General features: G+C 35.2%; 1 protein-coding gene across 2 annotated transcripts; it reads left to right on the forward strand.

Annotated features, from left to right (window-relative positions):
- Nucleotides 1-20198: 20198 nt before the first annotated feature.
- On the forward strand, nt 20199-21351 carry LOC104220704 (RPM1 interacting protein 13). 2 transcript variants are annotated; one of them, XM_009771630.2, is made up of 4 exons: nt 20199-20305; nt 20431-20610; nt 20740-20826; nt 20916-21351. In XM_009771630.2, the coding sequence occupies exons 1-4, from the start codon at nt 20303-20305 to the stop codon at nt 21045-21047; spliced, it is 402 nt and encodes a 133-aa protein (XP_009769932.1). In that variant the 5' UTR covers nt 20199-20302; the 3' UTR covers nt 21048-21351. The 2 variants fall into 2 exon arrangements, with proteins under 2 accessions (XP_009769932.1, XP_009769925.1); XM_009771623.2 differs by having other exon boundaries at nt 20202-20610.
- Nucleotides 21352-21374: the final 23 nt, after the last annotated feature.

A 21374-nucleotide genomic window follows, 5' to 3' on the forward strand; every position in this document is an offset into this window, starting at 1 on the left:
ATGGTTAAGTTTGAACATGAAAACCAAGAAATCGTGGTCCATGGAGAAAATGAGCAATCAATCTACAGGGACCCGTTCGTCCCATGTTTGGAGGCTAGGGAAGGTAGTGAGCACATAGTCTACCAAGCTTTTGAGATCGTGGTCACAGACCAGTGTGAGGAAGGAACCCCGTGTCCTTAACCCTTCTTGTCAAACGTGTCAATCATGGTCGCCAGTGAAATGATCAAACATGGCTACAAGCCCGGGAAAGGGCTCGAGGTATATTTGCAAGGCATTACAAAGCCTATCACTTTGACTGCTAATGAGAATTCTTTGGCGTCGGTTTCCAAGCTACAAAAGCCGACATAAAATGGGCTAATAAACGTAAGAACGATGAGTGGGTTCTACCTTAGCCGATCCCGCATCACGCGAGAAAGTTTGTTAAGCCAAGATACATAGAGGAAGAAGATGAAGCCTTCACGACCGACGAAATTGAGGATATTTGTGGGGTAATGAGGCAAATGTTATATGAGGATCACATGGTCTAGCCGGGTAAAGACTCAATCACTGCTGAGGTGCAGTATATGGGGCCAAATGCCAAACTTCAAAATTGGAAGGCTACTTTGTTCCCAGTCAGGCGGGAATCCCGGTAGTTCAGTCTTGCCATCTTTTCTGCATTTAGAGTTATTTTAGTGTGTAACTCGAATGTTTTTAGTTTATTGTCTTTTAAATTTAGATGTAAACCCTTCTATCTTCAAATTCAATGAAATGAAATCAATATTTCATTGTCTATGAATCTCTCTCTTTATTCTTTCTTATTCTTGTTATTTTTCTTATCTCTCTTTTCAATTCTAATAATGCGGACTTAAATAACATGACATGCTTGCGGACTTCATGCCCAGATCCTAACACGCTATCTAACTGTGAAATAATAAATCAAGAACCAGAATATGATGAAGATGAGGCTTTTAGGGAAATAAACCGAGAACTGGAACAATTTGATAATAAGCCTAAGACAATCTTAAATGAAACTGAGCCGGTTAAATTGGGTAGTTCAGAAGAGGTCCAGGAAACCATGATAAGCATTCACGCTAATGAAAGAACTAGGGATGCATTGGTCCAACTTTTGTTCGAATTCAAAGACATGTTTGCCTGGTCCAATGATGATATGCCAGGAGTGAGTGTTGATTTAGTGGTGCACAAATTGCCAACTTACCCCGGTTATCCCTCTGTCCAACAAAAGTAGAGAAAGCTTAAAATGGATATAAGTGACACGATTAAAGAAGAAGTCACCAAACAGTTGAAAGCGGGTGTGATCTGAGTGGTCCGATACACCACATGGTTGGCTAATATGGTCCCAATGCCAAAGAAAGATGGGAAAACCCGAGTGTGTATTGATTATCAGTATTTGAACAAAGAAAGCTCCAAGGACAACTTTCCATTACCAAACATCCACATCCTTGTTGACAATTGTGCCAAACATGAGATACAGTCTTTCGTGGATTGTTATGCTGGGTATCATCGGGTTCTGATGGATGAAAAAGACGCAGAAAAGATGACCTTCACCACACCTTAGGGTACTTATTGTTATAGGGTCATGTTGTTCGGTTTGAAGAACACCGGGGCAACTTACATGAGAGCTATGACCACCATTTTTCATGACATGATGCACCAAGAAATTGAGGTGTATGTGGATGATGTGATCATTAAATCAAGAACGCAGGACGGCAATGTACGGGATCTGAGAAAGTTCTTTAAGCGTCTGCGCAAGTATGACTTGAAGTTAAATCCAGCTAAATGTGTATTTGGAGTACTATCTGGGAAACTTTTGGTGTTTTTAGTCAGTCGGAGAGGCATCGAGTTAGACCTAATAAAGATAAAGTCTATTCGGGATTTGCCACCTCCGACAACTAAGAAAGAGGTTATGAGTCTATTGGGGAGGTTGAATTACATCAGCAGATTCATTGCTCAATTGACTTCCACGTGTGAGCCCATCTTTAAGTTGTTGAAGAAAAATGCGGTGATTAGATGGACAGATGAGTGTCAGGAAGCTTTCGACAAAATCAAAAAATATCTGTCGAATCTGCCAGTGTTGGTTCCACCCGAGCCTGGAAGGCCTTTGTTCTTATATTTGACAGTGTTGGAGAATTTTTTTGGATGTGTTCTCGGGCAACATGATGTGACTGGGAAGAAAGAACAAGCCATATACTATTTGATCAAGAAGTTCACTAGTTATGAAGCCAAGTACACTTTGTTGGAAAGAACTTGTTGCGCCCTAACTTGGGTCATTCAGAAGCTTAGGCATTACTTATTGGCTTATACCACCTACCTCATAACCAGATTGGATCCATTGAAGTACATATTCCAAAAGTCGATGCCCACAGGAAGGTTAGCGAAATGGCAAATCCTGCTCATAGAGTTTGACATAGTCTATGTCACCCGCACGGCAATAAAAGCTCAAGCCTTGGCGGATCACCTAGCTGAAAATCCTGTTGATAATGAATATCAGCCTTTGAGTACCTACTTTCCAGATGAGGAAGTAAATTTAGTTGAGATGATTCCAGAAGACACCAATGCTTGGAAAATGTTCTTCGACGGAGCTGTGAATGCAAAAGGTGTCGGGATTGGGGCAATTTTAATTTCGCCAGCTGGTCAGCACTATCCGACCGCAACCCGGCTTCATTTCTTTTGTACAAACAACACTGCTGAGTATGAAGCCTGCATTATGGGTATGAATATGGCAATTGACATGGATGTGGAAGAATTGTTAATCATGGGAGATTCTGACTTGATTATTCGACAAGCTCAAGGTGCATGGAAAACTCGAGATATCAAGCTTATTCCATATAGGCAACATGTGGAATATCTTAGCAAGCGGTTCAAATCTGTCGAGTTCAGGTACATTCCTCGGCTTCATAATGAGTTAGCTGATGCACTAGCTACTTTGGTCTCGATGTTTCCGTATCCAGGCAATGTCCACATTGACCCGCTAGAAATCCAAATTTGAGAAAGACATGGTTATTGCAATACAGTCGAGATGGAACTAGATGTTCAACCATGGTATCATGATATCAAAAGATTTTTGAAAATAAAGGAATATCCCGAGCAAGCCAATGGAGACCAAAAGAGAACCATTAGAAGGCTCGCCAGTAGTTTCTTCTTGAGCGGAGAAGTCTTGTATAAAAGAACTCCAAATCTGAACCTTTTAAGATGTGTGGATGCCCAAGAGGCTGGAAGAATCATGAATGAAGTACACGCAGGAGTGTGTGGGCCCCATATGAATAGATACGTCCTTGCAAAAGAAAATCCTTCGGGCAGGTTATTACTGGATGACCATGGGAAAGGATTGCTTCAGTTTTGTTTGAAAGGATCATCAGTGTCAAGTACATGGTGACCTGATTCATGCACCGCCTTCAAAATTGCATCTTATATCAGCACCGTGGCCATTCGTTGCTTGGGGTATGGATGTTATTGGGCCAATCGAGCCAAAAGCTTCAGTGGGCATAGATTCATCTTAGTTGCCATTGACTACTTCATAAAGTGGGTTGAAGCAGTCACTCTCAAAGTCATCACCAAGAAAGCAGTGGTGGACTTCGTGCATTCCAACATTATCTGTCATTTTGGTATTCCTACAACTATCATTACGGATAATGCTACAAATCTGAACAGTCATTTGATGAGGGAGATATGCAAAAAATTTAAGATCACGCATCAGAATTCTACCCCTTATCGGCCCAAAGCTAATGGTGTTGTTGAGGCAACAAATAAAAATATCAAGAAGATTCTTAGGAAAATGATTCAAAGTTCTAGACAATGGCAGGAAAAGTTTTCTTTTGCATTGTTGGGATATCGCACCACTGTGCGCACATCAGTTGGGGCAATATCCTATTTATTAGTTTATGGCATTGAAGCCATAATACCCGCAAAAGTTGAAATTCCATCTCTTCGAATCATTGTTGAAACTGAGATCGAGGACAATGAATGGGTCAAGACCCGCCTAGAAAAGTTAACCCTGATTGATGAAAAACGGATGGCCACAGTTTTCCACGGGCAGTTGTATCAACAAAGAATAGCCCATGCCTACAACAAGAAAGTGCGGCCTAGGAACTTTGAAGTGGGGCAACTCATTTTAAGACGTATTCTCCCGCATCACAAGGAAGAAAAAGGAAAGTTCACTCCAAACTGGAAGGGACCGTACATTATAAGAAAATTATTGCCAAAAGAGGCATTGTACTTGGGAGAGATTAAAGGAAATGACTCTGAAACAGCTGTCAATGCAAACGCAGTCAAAAGGTATTATGTTTAACCCTTCTGCGGTACAAATATTCTCTTATTGGGATGATGAAGGCTTTCATTCTCGCTACCCAAACACTGTTAACCCTTTGCAAACCCTTTGAGTCGGTTACCTTTCCTTGACTACCCTCTTTGGAACCCTAAAATGTTGTAGAAAATGAAGAAAAGACAAAACAAAACAACAAAAAGAAAAAGAAAATCAAAAACAAAAACAAAATTTCCTGAACTACGTTCGACTTGATTCCGAAAGGATATGTAGGCAGCCTTTCTCTGGGGTTCAGTCACACCAAAACAAAAATCCACATTTCCCCAAAAGTTGAAACTGGGGCAGAATTTATAATGGTTCAGTGACGGTTCGCCTGAAAGGTTCCAAAGTTGTAATTCAATCCAAACTTTTTTACCTAAATCCTGTTCAAAGTCCTTCTGATCAATTGGTAAAGATGTTCAAAATGGGAGGATGTTGGTTACTTGGATCTGATACAATTAAATGAGAGAAATAAAATGAGAGAGTCTTATTGATGAAAACCCACACGGGCACCGTAAGGCAATGGTAAGCAGAGAAATTTAAAATGAGAGAGTCTTGTTAGTGAAAACTCACAAAGAGCACTATAAGGCGACGGTGAGAAGAGAAATAAGAGAGTTCAGTTGGTGAAAACCTGCAAAGGGCGCCACTGATCGAAAAAAGGATCCCTTATAACCATCGGCATTGATAGAGTCCTGACAAGGTTTCTCGATTTTGAGATGTGGGTTATGATGGGTTTATAAGAGTTGGATGGTTAACACAGATCGGGTATCGAGTCCAAGAAGCATGTCATGTCTATTGAAGTCTGCATGCACTCCAGATAAGTCCTTCTTTCCTTTTCCCGAAAAGGACACTTCTTGTTTAAATTCATTATCATGTCCATTGTTTACTTTTTTTTGAATCCCTTTCGGTTTAATTCTCCTCCGAAACTAATACAAAGAAAAGATGGCAAGATTGGTTTTACAGGGTTTTGTTTGACGAAAACTAAAATTCAAGAAAAGCACCCAGCCTCAGCAGGTGCATCAAGTTGACCTCAACTGGCCATGATGGTCGATGCTCCAGAATCAAAAACTCTTGAAAATAAAGAAAATCAAAGTCAAGTGTCCATAAAAGCAAAATAAGATGGAAAAAGAGCCAAGCCTCACACGGGTCAATCATCATGTAGAACTTTGGGAAAGTCAAGATCCACGGGTTTAGAAATGAAACCAATTTCCAAAGAGCCAGCGAGCCAGTGAGCAATGGAGATTTTATTGAAAGAGCTGGGCCAAGATCAAGTAATTGAAACAATCAAGGCCACAAAACCAACCACCATTTCAAACTGATAAATTGTTCTTTGATTTGAAAATAGGAAAATAGGTGCAATCCAAAAGGACCTCGCAAGAAGCAGGTGCAATAAAAGCAAGGTACGCAGAGACCAAAACGGTCCTACAGCAAAAGTTAACCCAAAAAAGGAAAATCCCTTTCAAACTCTTCATTAATTCTCCTAAATAAAATGAAAAGTGAAATATAATATAAAAAAATAAGGAAAATTCAAAACCATGGTAGCATAGGGTCTCCAATCTGTAGCTACATTTTTCCAACATAAGGTTTCATTCCCTAGTCGCTGCCAGTATAACCTGGTAGTCTTTTCCAATATAGGGTCTCACTCCCTAGTTGATCCCGGCATAACCCGAGGACCTTTCCGGCATAACCCGAGGACCTTTTTGGCATAACCCGATGTCTTTCCCAGCATAACCCAAGGATCTTTCCGGTATAACCCTATGACTTTACGGGCATAACCCGAGGACCTTTCCGGCTTAACCCGAGGACTTTACCGGTATAATCTGAGGACCTTTCCAGCATAACCCGATGACTCTCCCAGCATAACCCGAGGACTTTTCTGGCATAACCCGATGGCTCTACCAGCATAACCTGGTAGTCTTTTCCAGTATAGGGTCTCACTCCCTAGTTGATGCTAGCATAACCTGACAATATTTCCAACTTAAGGCCTTCGATCCCCATTTGATTTTATTTTAGATATAAAGTCTTCACTCCCTAATCTCTTTCTCTCAAGGATATACAATCCTGATCTTATTGCTTTCAATAAAGAAATAGCTTGTATTTTGTTGCAATAACTCACGAAATTTTCCTAGTAAAAATTGGAGCAGAAAAATTTCGTTCGTTTTTTTGTTTTGGTGCATGAACAGGTTTTTACCATAAGGCACGAGGTTTGAGATGACCTAAAGAAGAAGTCTCAATTCAAATAAATGGAAAGAAAAACAAGAAAAGAAGTTGAACTCTAAGTATAGAAGCGGAGAAAAGACGCGGACTGCTCAAGATATGATTGATGTCACAAGCTTTGAATATCCCGCCTTGATCCGAAAAGCTGAAGAAGAATGAACCGGTGGTTGCAGCTAATGAGCATCAAGATTCACATTAGAGTCTGCAAGAAGAACCAGTCAAGACTCAAGATCAAGCTTTAGAAGGTTTATAGATAGGAATCTTGTAACTCGTAGTTGATAGGCTTAGCTAGTTTAGCTTTCATTTTTCATTTTGGTGTAATAAGGAGCTCAGCAAGCAGAAACAGCAGCAACAGCAACAGCAGTGAAATCATAGTTTCTCAGTAGTCCCCAACTACCAAAACTTTCAGAACTACACTAACCTGATTCCTTTATAGCCAATGATATGTAGGCAATCTCTGAAGCAAGGTTCGGTCAGACTTTTTCCAAAAAAAACTTCCCATGGAGTTTCAAACGGGCAAAAATCGCTCGTAATTACTCATTTTATCTTTTCCCGAAAACTCTTCGTGTTTTCGAGTAAAGAGGGGCAGCTGTGAGCATGTGATTTTTTCCCTATTAAAAATACTTCTACAAACTTAAAGAAATCAATTTTTTCCCAATTATTTGCAATTTTATAGGATTTTTATAGGATTTTATTAATTGTTTGCATTTTTGTGCACGTTTAAATCATGAAAAAAGCCCCTAAAATGTCAAAAATATCATGCATTGCATTTAAATTTTGTGTTCATATTTTAGGATTAATTAGTTAATTGATTGCTTTATTAAAATGAAAATCACAAAAAATATCATTCATTTTACATTTTTAGCCTCTAATGCTAAATTAGTAATTTTATCTTCTTTAAATTAGGATCAACTAATTTTTGTAAATATTATAATTATATAATTATCTTAATTTTGTAAATTAGATTAATTTAAGGATTTAATTTAGGATTTTAATTAATTAAAGAAAGGAAAAAGAAAAGAAAGAGAAAAAGAAATTGGAAAAGGTTTAATTTGGTCTTGAAATTGGGCCAAATTTTGTACCCAAATCTGTCCAAACTCAGACTCAATACCCAAATATACCCGGTCCAACACCCTTACCAAAACGACCTTGTATTGACCCTTCCTTAATCCTAGCCGTTGATCCTCACGAATCTAACGGTTGGGAACTGGTCTCTCTTTTTGTATAAGACTGTCTGAAATCAGAGACCCCCCCCCCCTAATAGACCCCTCTCTCATTCGTCTTTATACACTCTAAACCGGCCAAACCCTAGCCGCCCCCTTATACCACGCCGGCTTCGCCTCTCTCCGTCGCCCGGAAATCACCTTACGGCGACGGAGCTTCTCCAAACTCCACCAAATTAACACCCTATAACCACCTTTCCCTCCCCTTACCAAATCCCCAAACTATTTCCCTCAAATCATTCTCAAACCGCTCGAATCTTGGATCTGAAATCCAAACCCTAATTTTTTCCCTTTTCGATTTCCGATCAATTTCTGGGTTATTTGAACCCAAGACTTCCATCAGTCGACTATTCTTCTTGAGAAAAGTTAATTAATGGTCGTCCAAGTTTGTTTTATCCCGTTTAAGCCTGTCCGAAGTTCTTGGTGGATTCAAATTCGAAGTAGATTTTGGTAATCCCTTTTCCATTCTTTTTCTTCCTTCTTTTTGTTTATCTCCTTCATCTTCTTTCTTTCTTTTAGCCGCATGTCTGAGGAAATCACAACTCTAGGTTTTCTCTTTTCTTTTTTCATGACTGTTCAATTTATTCGCTTGCATCTATTTATTAAGTTGATTAAAGCATGCTAAATTTCATCATTTGAAGTTTCATTTCAATTTGCATAAGTTTAGTGTAGTTAGGTTTAATTTTTAGGTTTTGATCAATTAACTGTTCTGTTTTCCTTTTGTGTTTTGTTTCTCTCCTATATTCGTTTATTTGATATTCAATTTTTAGTTTAAATTGATTAGAATAGTTTCGGAGTTCAATTTATTTGGCCAATCTCTGACTAGTCATTAGGAGACCTTAGCCTTAGGTAATCTGTTTAATTGCAAACTAATTAGGTTAATTTCTAGGATTCCTTTGCATTTTTTATTTAGTTTTTGTTATTTACTGTTTGGATGTGTTGTTTGTTAAACTCAGTTTTATTTAAGGTTAACTAGGTGGACCTATTAATTAGGAGTAATTTGTTTGAATTAAACCTAGATGCCCTAAAGTTTAAGATTAATTTCAGAATTAAAAGGACATTGAAACAAGCCTAGGAACCCTAATGTTGGAATCTTCTAGATTGTTCTAGGAGGTTCCACAAATGTCATTGAAATCAGAATTCAGGTCAAGACTGGTTAGGACTAAAATATCTAATAAATGGAAGGGTAAAACTGGATTTTACATAGGGTAAATATCAGAAGGTTCTAGTATTTTGGACAACTGCCCCATTCTTAGCAAAAAAATGTTGAAATTGGGTGGGGAAAAAGGACATACAACTGTCAAGGATGTTGTACTACTCTGACATTTCAGAATTTAGGTTAGAATATTCCATTTTTGATGCCATTTAGTATGCCCTATATAAAGAAAAGTTACTTCTACACACTGATCAGATTTTCAGGCCCTAAAAAACATTTCAAAAGGTTCAGCTCTACTGTTTTATTAAGAGTTGATCAAATTTTCTGGTTTTTTAAAAAAAGGTTCAAGCAAATTTCCTAGGATTTCTGGTGCTCTAAGTTAAATTATGGTTTAAGCTTTGGAGCTGTGTAGTTTGCTATTGTATGTTGCTGATTCTTTTGAAGTTTCCTTGCTGATTTCTGTTGCTTCTCAGAGATTTTCTCATTTTGTTCTTTGTTGTATCCAGGTATCTTCATGGACCTAGAAATGACAAAAATGAAGTTGTAACATGTTGGCCTGGAATAGAACTTCAAATCTTCTTCTTTTGTTTAATGTCTTCTATTTTTGGTTTTGTAATTTCTTTTTAGTTTTGATTAAGTACTACTGACACTGATGTTCTATTCTATAGTATATTCACAATGTTTAGGTATTTAAAGTTTTGAGTTAGTTTAGTTGATCCGTGTGTGATCTAACAGTTTAAAATGCCTAACAGTTGTAATTTATTGGGACTTTGCTAAAAAAAATTGTTCACTGTGTATTGTATATATGTGTTTGAACGGTTGAGTACCTCAGTTAAATGATTTCGAAGTTCAATGTTATTAGCATGATTGCTTGTTTAGGTCTAGGATAATGCATGAATGGGTTCAGGAAGTGAGTCTTTTGTTGTATTGATCTAGTAAGTCTAGTGATATGCAGTAGATATTCATATTGAGGCGTGTTATGCCTGTATAAAGTCAAAAATTGTGTAATGTGAAAAACTGAACTAGGTGTTAATGCCATTTGCCATAATCGTTTCTTTTATTAGCATATTGTTTGTCCTGTTGTACTCTGAATTTAAGTTTAAGGGGATTTATGGATAAGTAATATTTAATCTCTTCTGGTTATTACTAATAGTGTTAATATTAGACTTATGACACGGATAGTTAACCTCTGATTTTTGCTGGAATTTTAATACCTTGGGTCACATGTGATTCAGAGAAAGAGGAGTCTTAATTGGGCCCGACGTTGACCCAGACGAAGCAGCCTGATCAAGTTTCGACCTAGGGCGTTCTGTTTGTTGCTCACTTTCCCTTTTGGACTCAATTTCGAGCCCAATCATCTTCAATAATTTTCATCCATTAAGTTCTCCTGTTAACCTAATAAAAATAAGTTTTGTCTTTGAAAAACTGGGCCTGGTATTGGCCTAATTGAAGCTTCCAAGTCAAACAAGTTCATTTGCCCTTTGGTCCTCATTTTTGGGCTTAATTTCGAGCCCAGTTCTCACCAGCCCCGTTTTCTCTTAAAGATGTTTCTTAGATAATGTATTGGGCCTGCCGCTGGCCCATTTCTTTTCAAATAATTAAAGGTTTGTCTTATCTTCCATGCATACTTACAATTAATAGCTTTATATTAAATTTCAAATTAGTTTTAAACATGAACATCCGTAGTTTGTTTTAGTTGAGTACAATTCTTTAAAATAAATTGAGGCGTGTCATCCACAAATGAATCCTATAATCTATGGCCCTCACATTAATACCAAAACTAGTGTGAAAAATACTTTGAACATTCATAACTAGTGTAGAAAATACTTTGAACATTCGTAGTTTTCTTTAGGCGCGTTTATAATAAAATTATCACAGCTACGGGTACGATTCCCATGACGTAGTTGTGATACATAATTTTCAAATTCGGGGGTACATTTATGTGACTCGGCCACAACTTCTAATAACGTTAATAAATTAAACATGTTGTAGATCGTGGGTATGGTTTTTGTGACACGATTCGCAATGTGTATTAAACAAACAAGTGTATGACAATCGTAACTTATTCCAGAATAATGCCATAAATAGTTAAAAGCGGTTATAAAGTTAAAATGCACAATAGGTTTAAAACGTATAGTAAATCAGATAATTAGGCCAATTATTAATAGTTAAGCGACCGTGCTTGAACCATGGAATCCGGGAATGCCTAACACCTTCTCCCGAGTTAACAGATTCCTTATCTAGAATTTCTAGTTTCGCAGAATTTTAAATAAAGTCGATTTTCCCTCAATTTGGGATTTAAAATAAATCGGTGATGTGGGACACCAAATAAACTATCCCAAGTGGCGACTCTAAAAAATAAATAAAATAATCTCATTTCGAATAATGTCACTTTAATTGGAAAAACTCCTTTATATACCCCTCAGGGGTAAAAAGGAGGTATGACGTCTGGTACCTAGAAATATCTTGGCACCTGATAGGATTCTGATGACTCCTCCCACTGGTTGACTTCTCTTGGCTCGGGAGCAGTCATCGATTCCTGTAATTGATATGATGCATGCTCCTTCCTTTTGCTACCGAAAACCGATATTGCATTTATCCCCCTTGCCACCGGTTGATCTCCTCTTATTTGTGTAATTCCCTTGTGAGTTGGGAACTTCAACAATTGATGATATGTTGAAGGTACGGCCTTCATCTCATGCAACCATGTTCTCCCCAGGATAATATTGTAGCCCATAAAACTGTCTACTACATCGAAAAGGGTCGTCTTCATTACCCCCTCAGCATTCATGGGTCGCAGGATATCTCCTCGGGTTGTCATGCTTGCTAGATTGAACCCAGTGAGGAGTTTTGTGGCCGAAATGATACTTCCAGCCAGCTTGGCTTGTTCTAACACTCTCCACTAGATAATATTGGTCGAACTTCCTAGGTTCACCAAAACACGTTTAATTTTAAAATCTAAGACATTTAAAGAGATTACCAAGGCATCGTTGTGCAGCAGCAATATTCCATCTGCGTCTTTCTCCGTGAAAGTAATTTCATCCTCAGCGACTTCCCTTATTCTCTTACTTTGGGGTTATTGATACCTTCGTCTTCTTTGCCGCCGAAAAAGTCACACCATTTATCTCGTCTACCCAAAAAATCATGTTAACCTTCAAACGTGGAGGATTTTCTCCTACTTTTGAAGGTTTCGCGTTATCACAATTGCGGTCGTAGTTATTTTTAGCCCAATTGCTTAAGAATTCTTTAAGATGGTCGTTTTTCAACAATGTCGCCACCTCCTCAGGCAAATATCGGCACTCCCTCAGATAGCCTGGGGTAGGAGGAGTCTCGGGAGCCCGATATCTTCTTGTCTTGCAACGATCTATTATTACGACCATGATCAGCCCTCCTATCGGTAGCGAATCTATCCGCCGACCGAAAACATCTGTCGCGTCCTTCGGTCCTTTCATAGGGCAAAAATCGACCCCTTGAAGACCATCAATATGTGTCGAAATCATCCTTTGATTTCTCCTTATTCTTTTCCTAGCCCTTGGTTAATGTCAAAAAATCGAGCTGATCATCTTCAATTTTTATCTTTGACTCGTAACAGTTGTGAATATCCGCTCATGTTGTTGCCTAGAATTCGAGCAAACTTTCTTTCAATATTCGAGAAGCATCAGAACATCTCGGATTCAACCTTTAGCAAATGTTTCAGCTACTCACTCGTATGGTATGGCAGGGTGCGACATTCTTTCTTTCTGGAATCCGGTCACAAACTCCTGCAGCAATTCAAACTTTTCTTAAGCAATCTTGAAGTTGTTGGCCTTTTGGGCCTGCACCTTGCTGGCCCTGACATGGGCCTTGATGAAAGAATCTGCGAGCATCTCGAAGGAATCTATGGAGTAATCGGGCAGAAGCGAATACCATGTCAGGGCCCTCTTTGTGGGGCTCTCCCCAAATTTCTTCAGTAAGACTAATTCAATCTCATGCGAAGCCAAATCATTTCCCTTCACCGTCATTGTATAGGTGGTAATATGCTCCTGAGGATCTGAAGTCCCATCATACTTCGGCGTGTCTAGCATTTTGAACCGCTTCGGGATCAACTCTGGTGTCGCTCTTGGTTTGAATGACAATTGGGTGTACTTTTTTGAGTCAGGTCCTTTCAATACCGGTAGTGCGCCCGGAATCTAATCCAGTCGGGCATTTATTTCCCTCGTACATGAGTTCGGTTTTAAAGGGATCATTCTCATTGTTGTTACCGAATCTGCTATTGTGTCCCCCTGCCCGATCAAAGATGACTTCACCCCTCGGGGTGTTGTTATCGACCCTCTATGTTGTTTGATTTGCGGGAGCACCGGGAGGAGCGGGACATCACCCATTCGCGTTGTTAGAAGCATCCGACAACGCGTACCTCAACTCCGTCATAACCTGATCATGTCGTGAGAGGTGGCCCATAATGGCCTTTTGCTACTCCCTCGGGATCCTTACTGTTTCAACAACGTGCTCGTCTTCAGCATCATCAAGAGTTTTCTCTCGAATATATCGTGGATATTTCCCACCATGAGCCGGCATGGCCTCATCCCCCTCGTTGCGGGTATCACTGAAGGAATCTTCGTGCTGAGGCTGATTTCCTCGGGGATATCAATATTCCTAGTTTATAAAGGCGAGGGGAAGTGCGGAAGCTTTTAAAATTTCAGGAAATTAAATAACTCATTGTCCAAAATTTTGAAAATGAGACAACTCAAACTAGACTGATTTTATATCAGTAATGATGGGGGAAAAGAAGAAGCATTTACAGCAAATATTTATAAGCAAGCTCTTAATGTATGCCTTAAGCCTAAAAAACAGGTATGACAATTAGTTTAGAAAATTGGCAAACTTGGTTAAATTTACGCTAGGGTGATGCTAAACGGTCCAACTGGTGTGACCCAACTTTGGTCACACCAGTGAAAAGACATCCAAGACCCCCTAACTAATTAGCCTATATTTTTCCCTCTAAAATAAAAAATTAAATTCCAAGGCTTGAAATATGCGAAAATTAAATGTTGGGAGCTAAAGAGTCTTGTGTATTATATTTGTATTTATGTGTATTTTATGTTTATACAAATTATACTATTTAGTGTGTATATAAATTATTGTATTTTTTTCCTTTCTTAAAAATAAATACGGTATACGATCTATTATACTTCCTTCATATCAAACCAAGTCAAGCGGACACTTTACCGTATCTAAAAATGGATTCAAACCAAGAAAATTCGGTGGTGCAAGAAAATATGAATCCATATTTATTTATTGTTTATATTTCATAATTAAATTGCTAATTATATCCCAAAATATAACGATTGGCGCCAATTGACTAGTGGAACCATAGTAAACGTAATTATATGGTCACTATCAATATACGCATGACCTTAATGAATGAAATTATATGTTGGCTACTATACACATATATATAAACGTTCAATGTAACTATATATAAAGTGCAACAATGTAATTAACTAGTGTCAATATCTACTTATTATTTATATTTCATAATTAAATTGCTAATTAAATCCTAAAATATAGCGATTGGTGTCAATTGACTAGTGGAACCACAGTAAACGTAATTTATGGTTGCTATCAATATCTACTTATTATATATATAGACGTTCAATGTAACTATATATAAAGCGCAATATGTAATTAACTAGCATCAATATCTACTTATTATTTATATTTCATAGTTAAATTGCTAATTATATCCAAAATATAATGATTGGGTGTCAATTGACTAGTGGAACCATAGTAAACGTAATTATATGGTCGCTATCAATATACGCATGACCTTAATGTATGAAATTATATGTTGGCTACTATACACATATATATAGACATTCAATGTAACTATATATAAAGCGCAACAATGTAATTAACTAGTATCAATATCTACTTATTATTTATATTTCATAATTAAATTGCTAATTATATCCTAAAATATAACGATTGGTGTCGATTGACTAGTGGAACCATAGTAAACGTAATTTATGGTCGCTAACAATATCTACTTATTATATATATATATATAGACGTTCAATGTAACTATATATAAAGCGCAACAATGTAATTAACTAGTATCAATATCTACTTATTATTTATATTTCATAATTAAATTGCTAATTATATCCCAAAATATAACGATTGGTGTCAATTGACTAGTGAAACTATAGTAAACGTAATTTATGGTCATTATCAATATCTACTTATTATATATACTAGTTTAGTGATGACTATAGTTGCATAGTTATTTAAAGTATAACTATAACTCACATGTAGTAATACTTTTTGATATTGCATTATGATATAGTTATTTTTGTCATATGCTCGTATTTAAATTGTACTAAATTGTTAATTTTTGATATCTAATATATATATATATTAAGTCATTAAAATTGTAATGGATTACAACATCACTAGCTTTTATGGTTATTTATATTGAATATAATTAGTTATCAATATAATTACATACAAGAACATATTTGTTTAAATGTGAGATAATTAAATACGTAAAATTAACTAAGTAGATCACAGAGTTAGTTAAGTTAAATTAAAATTTAAAAGTAATAATTTACTTAATATAAAATATAATATAATAGTTAATTGAGTCATATACTTTAATATCAAACATATTAAATTCTTATTTTTAAAATAAAACTTTATAGTCACAAAAGAGATGAAACATGATATAGTATGAGAACCATATTAAACTCTCAATTGTTTCGATAGATAATGAGTTTTATGATAATTAATAAATTATTAGATTAGTAAAGGACCAAATTTATATGCCTTTTTTGTCATCTTGATTCTATATACAATGTAATGGATACGAGCTTATAGTTGTATAAATTCTATATAATTAGTCACTTACACATGAATTAGATATATTCAATTCGTTCTTTATAAGTATAATTCAAACCTATGAGTAATATTTATTTTATAAGAATTGCAATATAGTTATTTTTGTTATGGACTGAAATATTAATCATGTTATAATATTAAGTTTATATAATCGGAAAACTTAGTTTTTGAAACTATAAAATGAATATTAGTACTTATTTCAAAAATAAATGCTTAGATATATGAAGTTGCTTTAAGTATTATTTAAAATAATTAAGTACCATATTAAAGTCTTCTATGTGAGTACTAATTTTAAAATAAGTGCTTAAATATAATAAATTATGCTAAATTCTTATTTAAAATAATAAAAGACCTAATATACATTGAATAAAGTATGAGCTTAACAAGTCAAGAAGTTACGTATTGATGCCATAAGTAAGTGTACGCATAATCTATTTTTTTCATTTAATCTTTGTTATTCGAGAATTAATAAAAAATTTAATTATATGCACTTACTAACTTTTCTACATTGTAGGAAAAATCTATCTTTTTATATTTAAAATTTATTTTCATAAAAATTCTCTGATTTTTGGACAAACTCTTATATTAATTTTATAATCAAAGCAAATGTTTTTTAGCTATGAACTTTTTTTAATTAATTTATTGTGGTAAATAATATTGATATGGTAACTTCAAGCGCATGACAAAAATTATATCTAACTACGGAAGTTCATTAGCTATCTTGATTGTCGCAGTTATATCAATCTATCATAACAAATAATTGTAGCTATTAGGCCAACGATGTTCTCAGTTTCTTATAACTTGATTTTTAAAATAGTTTTTATATTCAATATTTATTTCAAATCATTATTGTGGCTTACATGTTATAGTTGCAATAACTTCAACCACGTGATAAGAGTTTATATTTAGCTACAACATTTTATTATATCACAATAACTTTGTAGCTATTAAGTTAGTTTTTGTCATAAATTTTCATAATTGAAGCAAAAATACCTATTCAACTACAACACTTTGTCTCTAGTAATATTTTGTGGCTAAAAAATTAATATTGCTATAGTAATTTCAGACGTGTGGCAAAAACTCACAATTAGCTACAAAATATCGTTGTAACAATAAATTTATATCTATTAATCCAGTTATTACCACATGCTTTTATTACTTGAGGCAAAAATATCTATTTAACTATAACACTTTGTCAGAAGTAAGTTTTTGTGGCTATATAACTGCTATTACTACAGTAACTTCAGGTGCGTGGCAAAAAAAATACGATTAGCTATGAAATTTTATTGTAGCAAAAAATTTGTAGCTATTTGTGTAATTATTGCCACGATAGTTAGCAAATATAGCAAAATAATAAATTAGCTTTGCCAATTTTATTTTGTAGCTAAATATTTTTATGAAATTGTAAATAGCCAAAGAATTTTACTTTTTGTGTCTATTGTTAGTTATTAGCCATGATTTTCATACATGTAGCTAAGAATTTGTAGCTATATATACATAATGTTGTAGTGTAGGTTTGTTTAAATAGTAGGGCTTTAAAGACCTTATTATACTAAAAAAATGTACGAAATACACAATCAAATAGTAAAAATATACAAATTGCACAATCAAATACATGTATATAGATGAATTATTTCGAATTATATGGGTATATACTACAAAAAAACTGGAAATACGTAAAAAAAAAAATATGCGAAATAGGTTTGAACCTTTGAGGTCTTCCATGCATTGAGAAGACAAATATTAAATGGTGGGAGAGAATATTCAAAATTAACTGAAAGGGTATTATCGATATAGAAATATGTCTGAAACCCTAATTAGGGGTACAAATACCTAAATGATCCTATTTGGGTCAATCCGGCCAAAAACGGTGTGGCCAAAACGATTTTTTCTTTACGCTAACGAATAAGCAAATAAAACTAAAGAACTAATCAAAGTTAATCAGCTTTGTCGCACTAACTCGGTCAGAATTTATCAAACTTGGTCTAGTTTACGCTTCCAAATCAGCACCAAATTTATGGAATTAACCAAAATTACATAGATAACATCACCACATTATCACTTTAAGAATTTCTGAATAGGAACGTGAGTAGTGAGAAAATGTGAAGAAATTATGGGTGTGTTTGGTGTGAAGGAAAATATTTTTCGGAAAATATTTTCTAATTTTTTCATGTTTGATTAATCTAAAGGTTTTGGAAAATATTTTCCTCATGAACTCATTTTTCCCCAATCGGAGGAAAATATTTTCCCTATTAAGAAAAGGGAAAATATTTTTCAAAACTCCTTCTCAACCTTCCCCACCTTATTTTCCATCCCCGCCAACCCACCCCATCACCCCACACCCACCCACCCAACCCCACCCCACTCCATTCAGGGGCGGAGGCACGTTGAGCCAAGCGGTGTCATCCGATACCGCTTGGCCGGAAAGTTTTATTTATTAATATATATGTAAATAATCTGCAAAAGGAAATATAGTCTAAAAATAATAAATGGCACAACTTGATATTAACAATTACGTTGGCCCGTTGGCGAAGTAATCCAGTTTATGCTTGTGGTCACGCGTTCAACTCCCCACGGTGAAAACAACTTTATTCGTAATATTTTTTAGTATTCTTCTGAAAATTTATTGAAAGAAGCAGTGTCCTATGGATTCGAATGGATAATGAGCTATTGAGTAAATTTTTGCTGCCTTATATAGTTTTTTTTGGGTAATATTTGTACTGAGTCTATTATGAGTACATTTTATAAAAATAAAAGTTTGTGGGGGAGAACTATACTACTATATTTGAATTGTGTTTTTTTAAAGTGTGATTTCATTAAAGTAATCTCTTCGTTTGTACGTCTCTCTAAATTTCGGCACCGCTTACAAAAACTTCTGCGTACGCCCCTGCCCACACCCAACCTCACCCCACCCTAACCCTGCCCCACCCTAAATAAAAATATTATTAATAATACTTTCTTTTCATGTTATAGGTATTTTTTTTTAATTTCAACAAATTAGTATTTTTTTTCCATGATATAAAAAAATATTTTTTTCATTTTAACCAAAAAAATATTTTCTTTTCATGTAGAAAAAGTATTTTTTTCATTTTAACAAAAATATTTTCTTTTCATGATGTAAAAAAAGTATTTTTTTTCATTTCAACAAACAATGAGTATTTTCTTTTCATAATGTAGAATTTTTTTTTTTATTTCAATAAAATGATTACTTTATTTTCATGTTGTAGAAAGAGTATTTTCTTTTTCAACCAAAAAATGAGTATTTTCTTTTTAGTTATGGAGCACAAATTTCAACTTTATTTTTGCATAAAAAAGTAAAGCAACACATTAGTTCCTTTGGATTTGTGTGAATTTTTAGAGACTTGGGGGAGGGGGAGGGAATGAGGAGAATAGAACAAAAACATATTTTCCTAAGAAAGTATTTTCTAATTTCTAACCAAACAGTAAAAAATATTTTCGGAAAATATTTTTCACTAACCAACCAAACAAGGAAAAATAAGTGATAAAACTACTCATTTTCTATGAAAATATTTTCCAGAAAAATATTTTACTTCGTACCAAACACACCCTATATTTTCATTTCATCATACTACCAAGACAATAACTTCTCAAGGGTTAACTTATATAAACCTTTGAATGGATTACGTTGTGTAACATATTCCCACTTTACAACTCCAAATATTACCTAAATTGTGACATAAAATAATTACATGGGATAAAAAGAGTATTAATAATCAATGTTTAAATTAAAATGTTTTAGCATATGCATGTCAGAAGATATTCAGGTGAAAATAACACGTGCTAGCCAGTTTCAGACTGATAATCGAAGAATAGCCAGCATTTGTAAAGTCATTAAAAAATAGCCATTGTTTTTCCAGCATATTATGCTGGATCATGGAGCTCCTGCGTATAAACTTCCAACATATTATGTTGGGACTCCAGCACATGAAAAGTTCCATTATGGAGCTCCTGCATATAAACTTCCCACATATTATATTGGAACTCCAGTACATTATGCTAGAAACTCATATGTAAAAAATTCGATCTGCATCATATTATGCTGGAATATTTTTAAAATTTTAAGAGTGTTTTTGTTCAAATTTTATCTTTACATAAAAAAAATGGCTAATTTTTGATTTTTTTTGAAATTGTGGTATTTTTCAATTACCAGTTGTAAATCTAGCTATTTTTTATTTTTGGGAAAATAATATTGTATAACCGCTCTCAAAATAATAGCCAAAAAATATATTTTTTGTATATATATAAATTATATATGTTATACATAAAAATTATATAAATTTTATACACTTTTTCGACTATTGAATATAAATAGTTTCTAGCGCGAGCTCCGGATATTAGTATAGGATTGGAACCAGGCCCAGTAGCCCCTTGTTTAACGTTTAGCCTATACAAAGCCCACTGTGGGGAGAATTGAAATGTCACAGAACGGCTACTCCTCTTCCCCATAATTCGAAATTTGAACGACCACTTCCGCATCAGTGTACAGAAACGCTCTCGTTGTTCTAGGGTTTGATGGTAGAAAGTTTTATCCTCTATCAGCATTTACTTTACATTCTGAAAAAATGGTCAAAAAACTCGGAAATTCGGATTGTATTACCCCATTGATAATTGATTTATCTACTTCACCCCCTTCTGAGCAGGGAACGCCATTGAGACCTGTATCTTGCCTCAAAAAAAGAGAGCAATTGAAGGAATTAGAAGAGAAAGAGGATTGCTTTATCCTTGATTTTGATCCTTATGACCCCGTCGATATTTCAAAGCTCTCTGTTTCTAAGAATCTTGATGCTTTTGACCTCTCGATTGTCGCTGAAAAAGGCCAGGTATAGTTAATTTCTAGTATTTTGCAAAACGGGTCGACCATTATAGAAAGTTTTTGTCCTTGTATAAACCTTTTACTGTTAAATGGCTAATCTGCAATTTAATAAGAAATTGATCTTGATGATGAATAGGTGGCATGTAGAGATTACCCGCATTCAAGGCATGTTTGTGTGAAACATCCGTTTGACAAAACACCTCATGAGAATCACTGTGAACTGGTAATATTTGTTTCTTTTAAAAAAAAAATTGTGTCCAAATTTTTATGTGGTAGATTAATCATGTTTTGTGGCTTTGGGTATTGATGCAGTGCTATTGCTATGTCTGTGATGTGGCTGCTCCTTGCAAATACTGGACTGGGGTTTCAGCCCATTGTCATGCCATGGAAAATGAGGCTTGGAAGAATCAGAGGAAGGCCACTAGAAAGTTGCTGATGTATTAAAGCATTCTACATTTTCTACCATGTCTTTAGTAGAGTTATAATTTTTGTGCAAAGGCAAGGCTCTTCTTTGTTGGAAAAGAGTGTCTTTAACTGTCGTATAGTTAACTACCTAGTTATGATCTGAGGTTCAGTTGAATATGATATCTGTATTCAAGTGTCTCTCAAAATTATGCTGGATTTTTGTAGATATTTTGCTGATGTAAGTAGTTATTTTCTGGGATGAACCTGTAGTATATTAGTATATGAAAACGTTTTGAAGCCAAGGCCTCATATTTCTGTGTTACAATGTTACAGATAACTCCTGAATCTTTGCGAGTACAATAAGAC

This window comes from Nicotiana sylvestris, chromosome 3 (assembly GCF_000393655.2).
Source record: "Nicotiana sylvestris chromosome 3, ASM39365v2, whole genome shotgun sequence".
Classification (NCBI taxonomy): domain Eukaryota; kingdom Viridiplantae; phylum Streptophyta; class Magnoliopsida; order Solanales; family Solanaceae; genus Nicotiana; species Nicotiana sylvestris.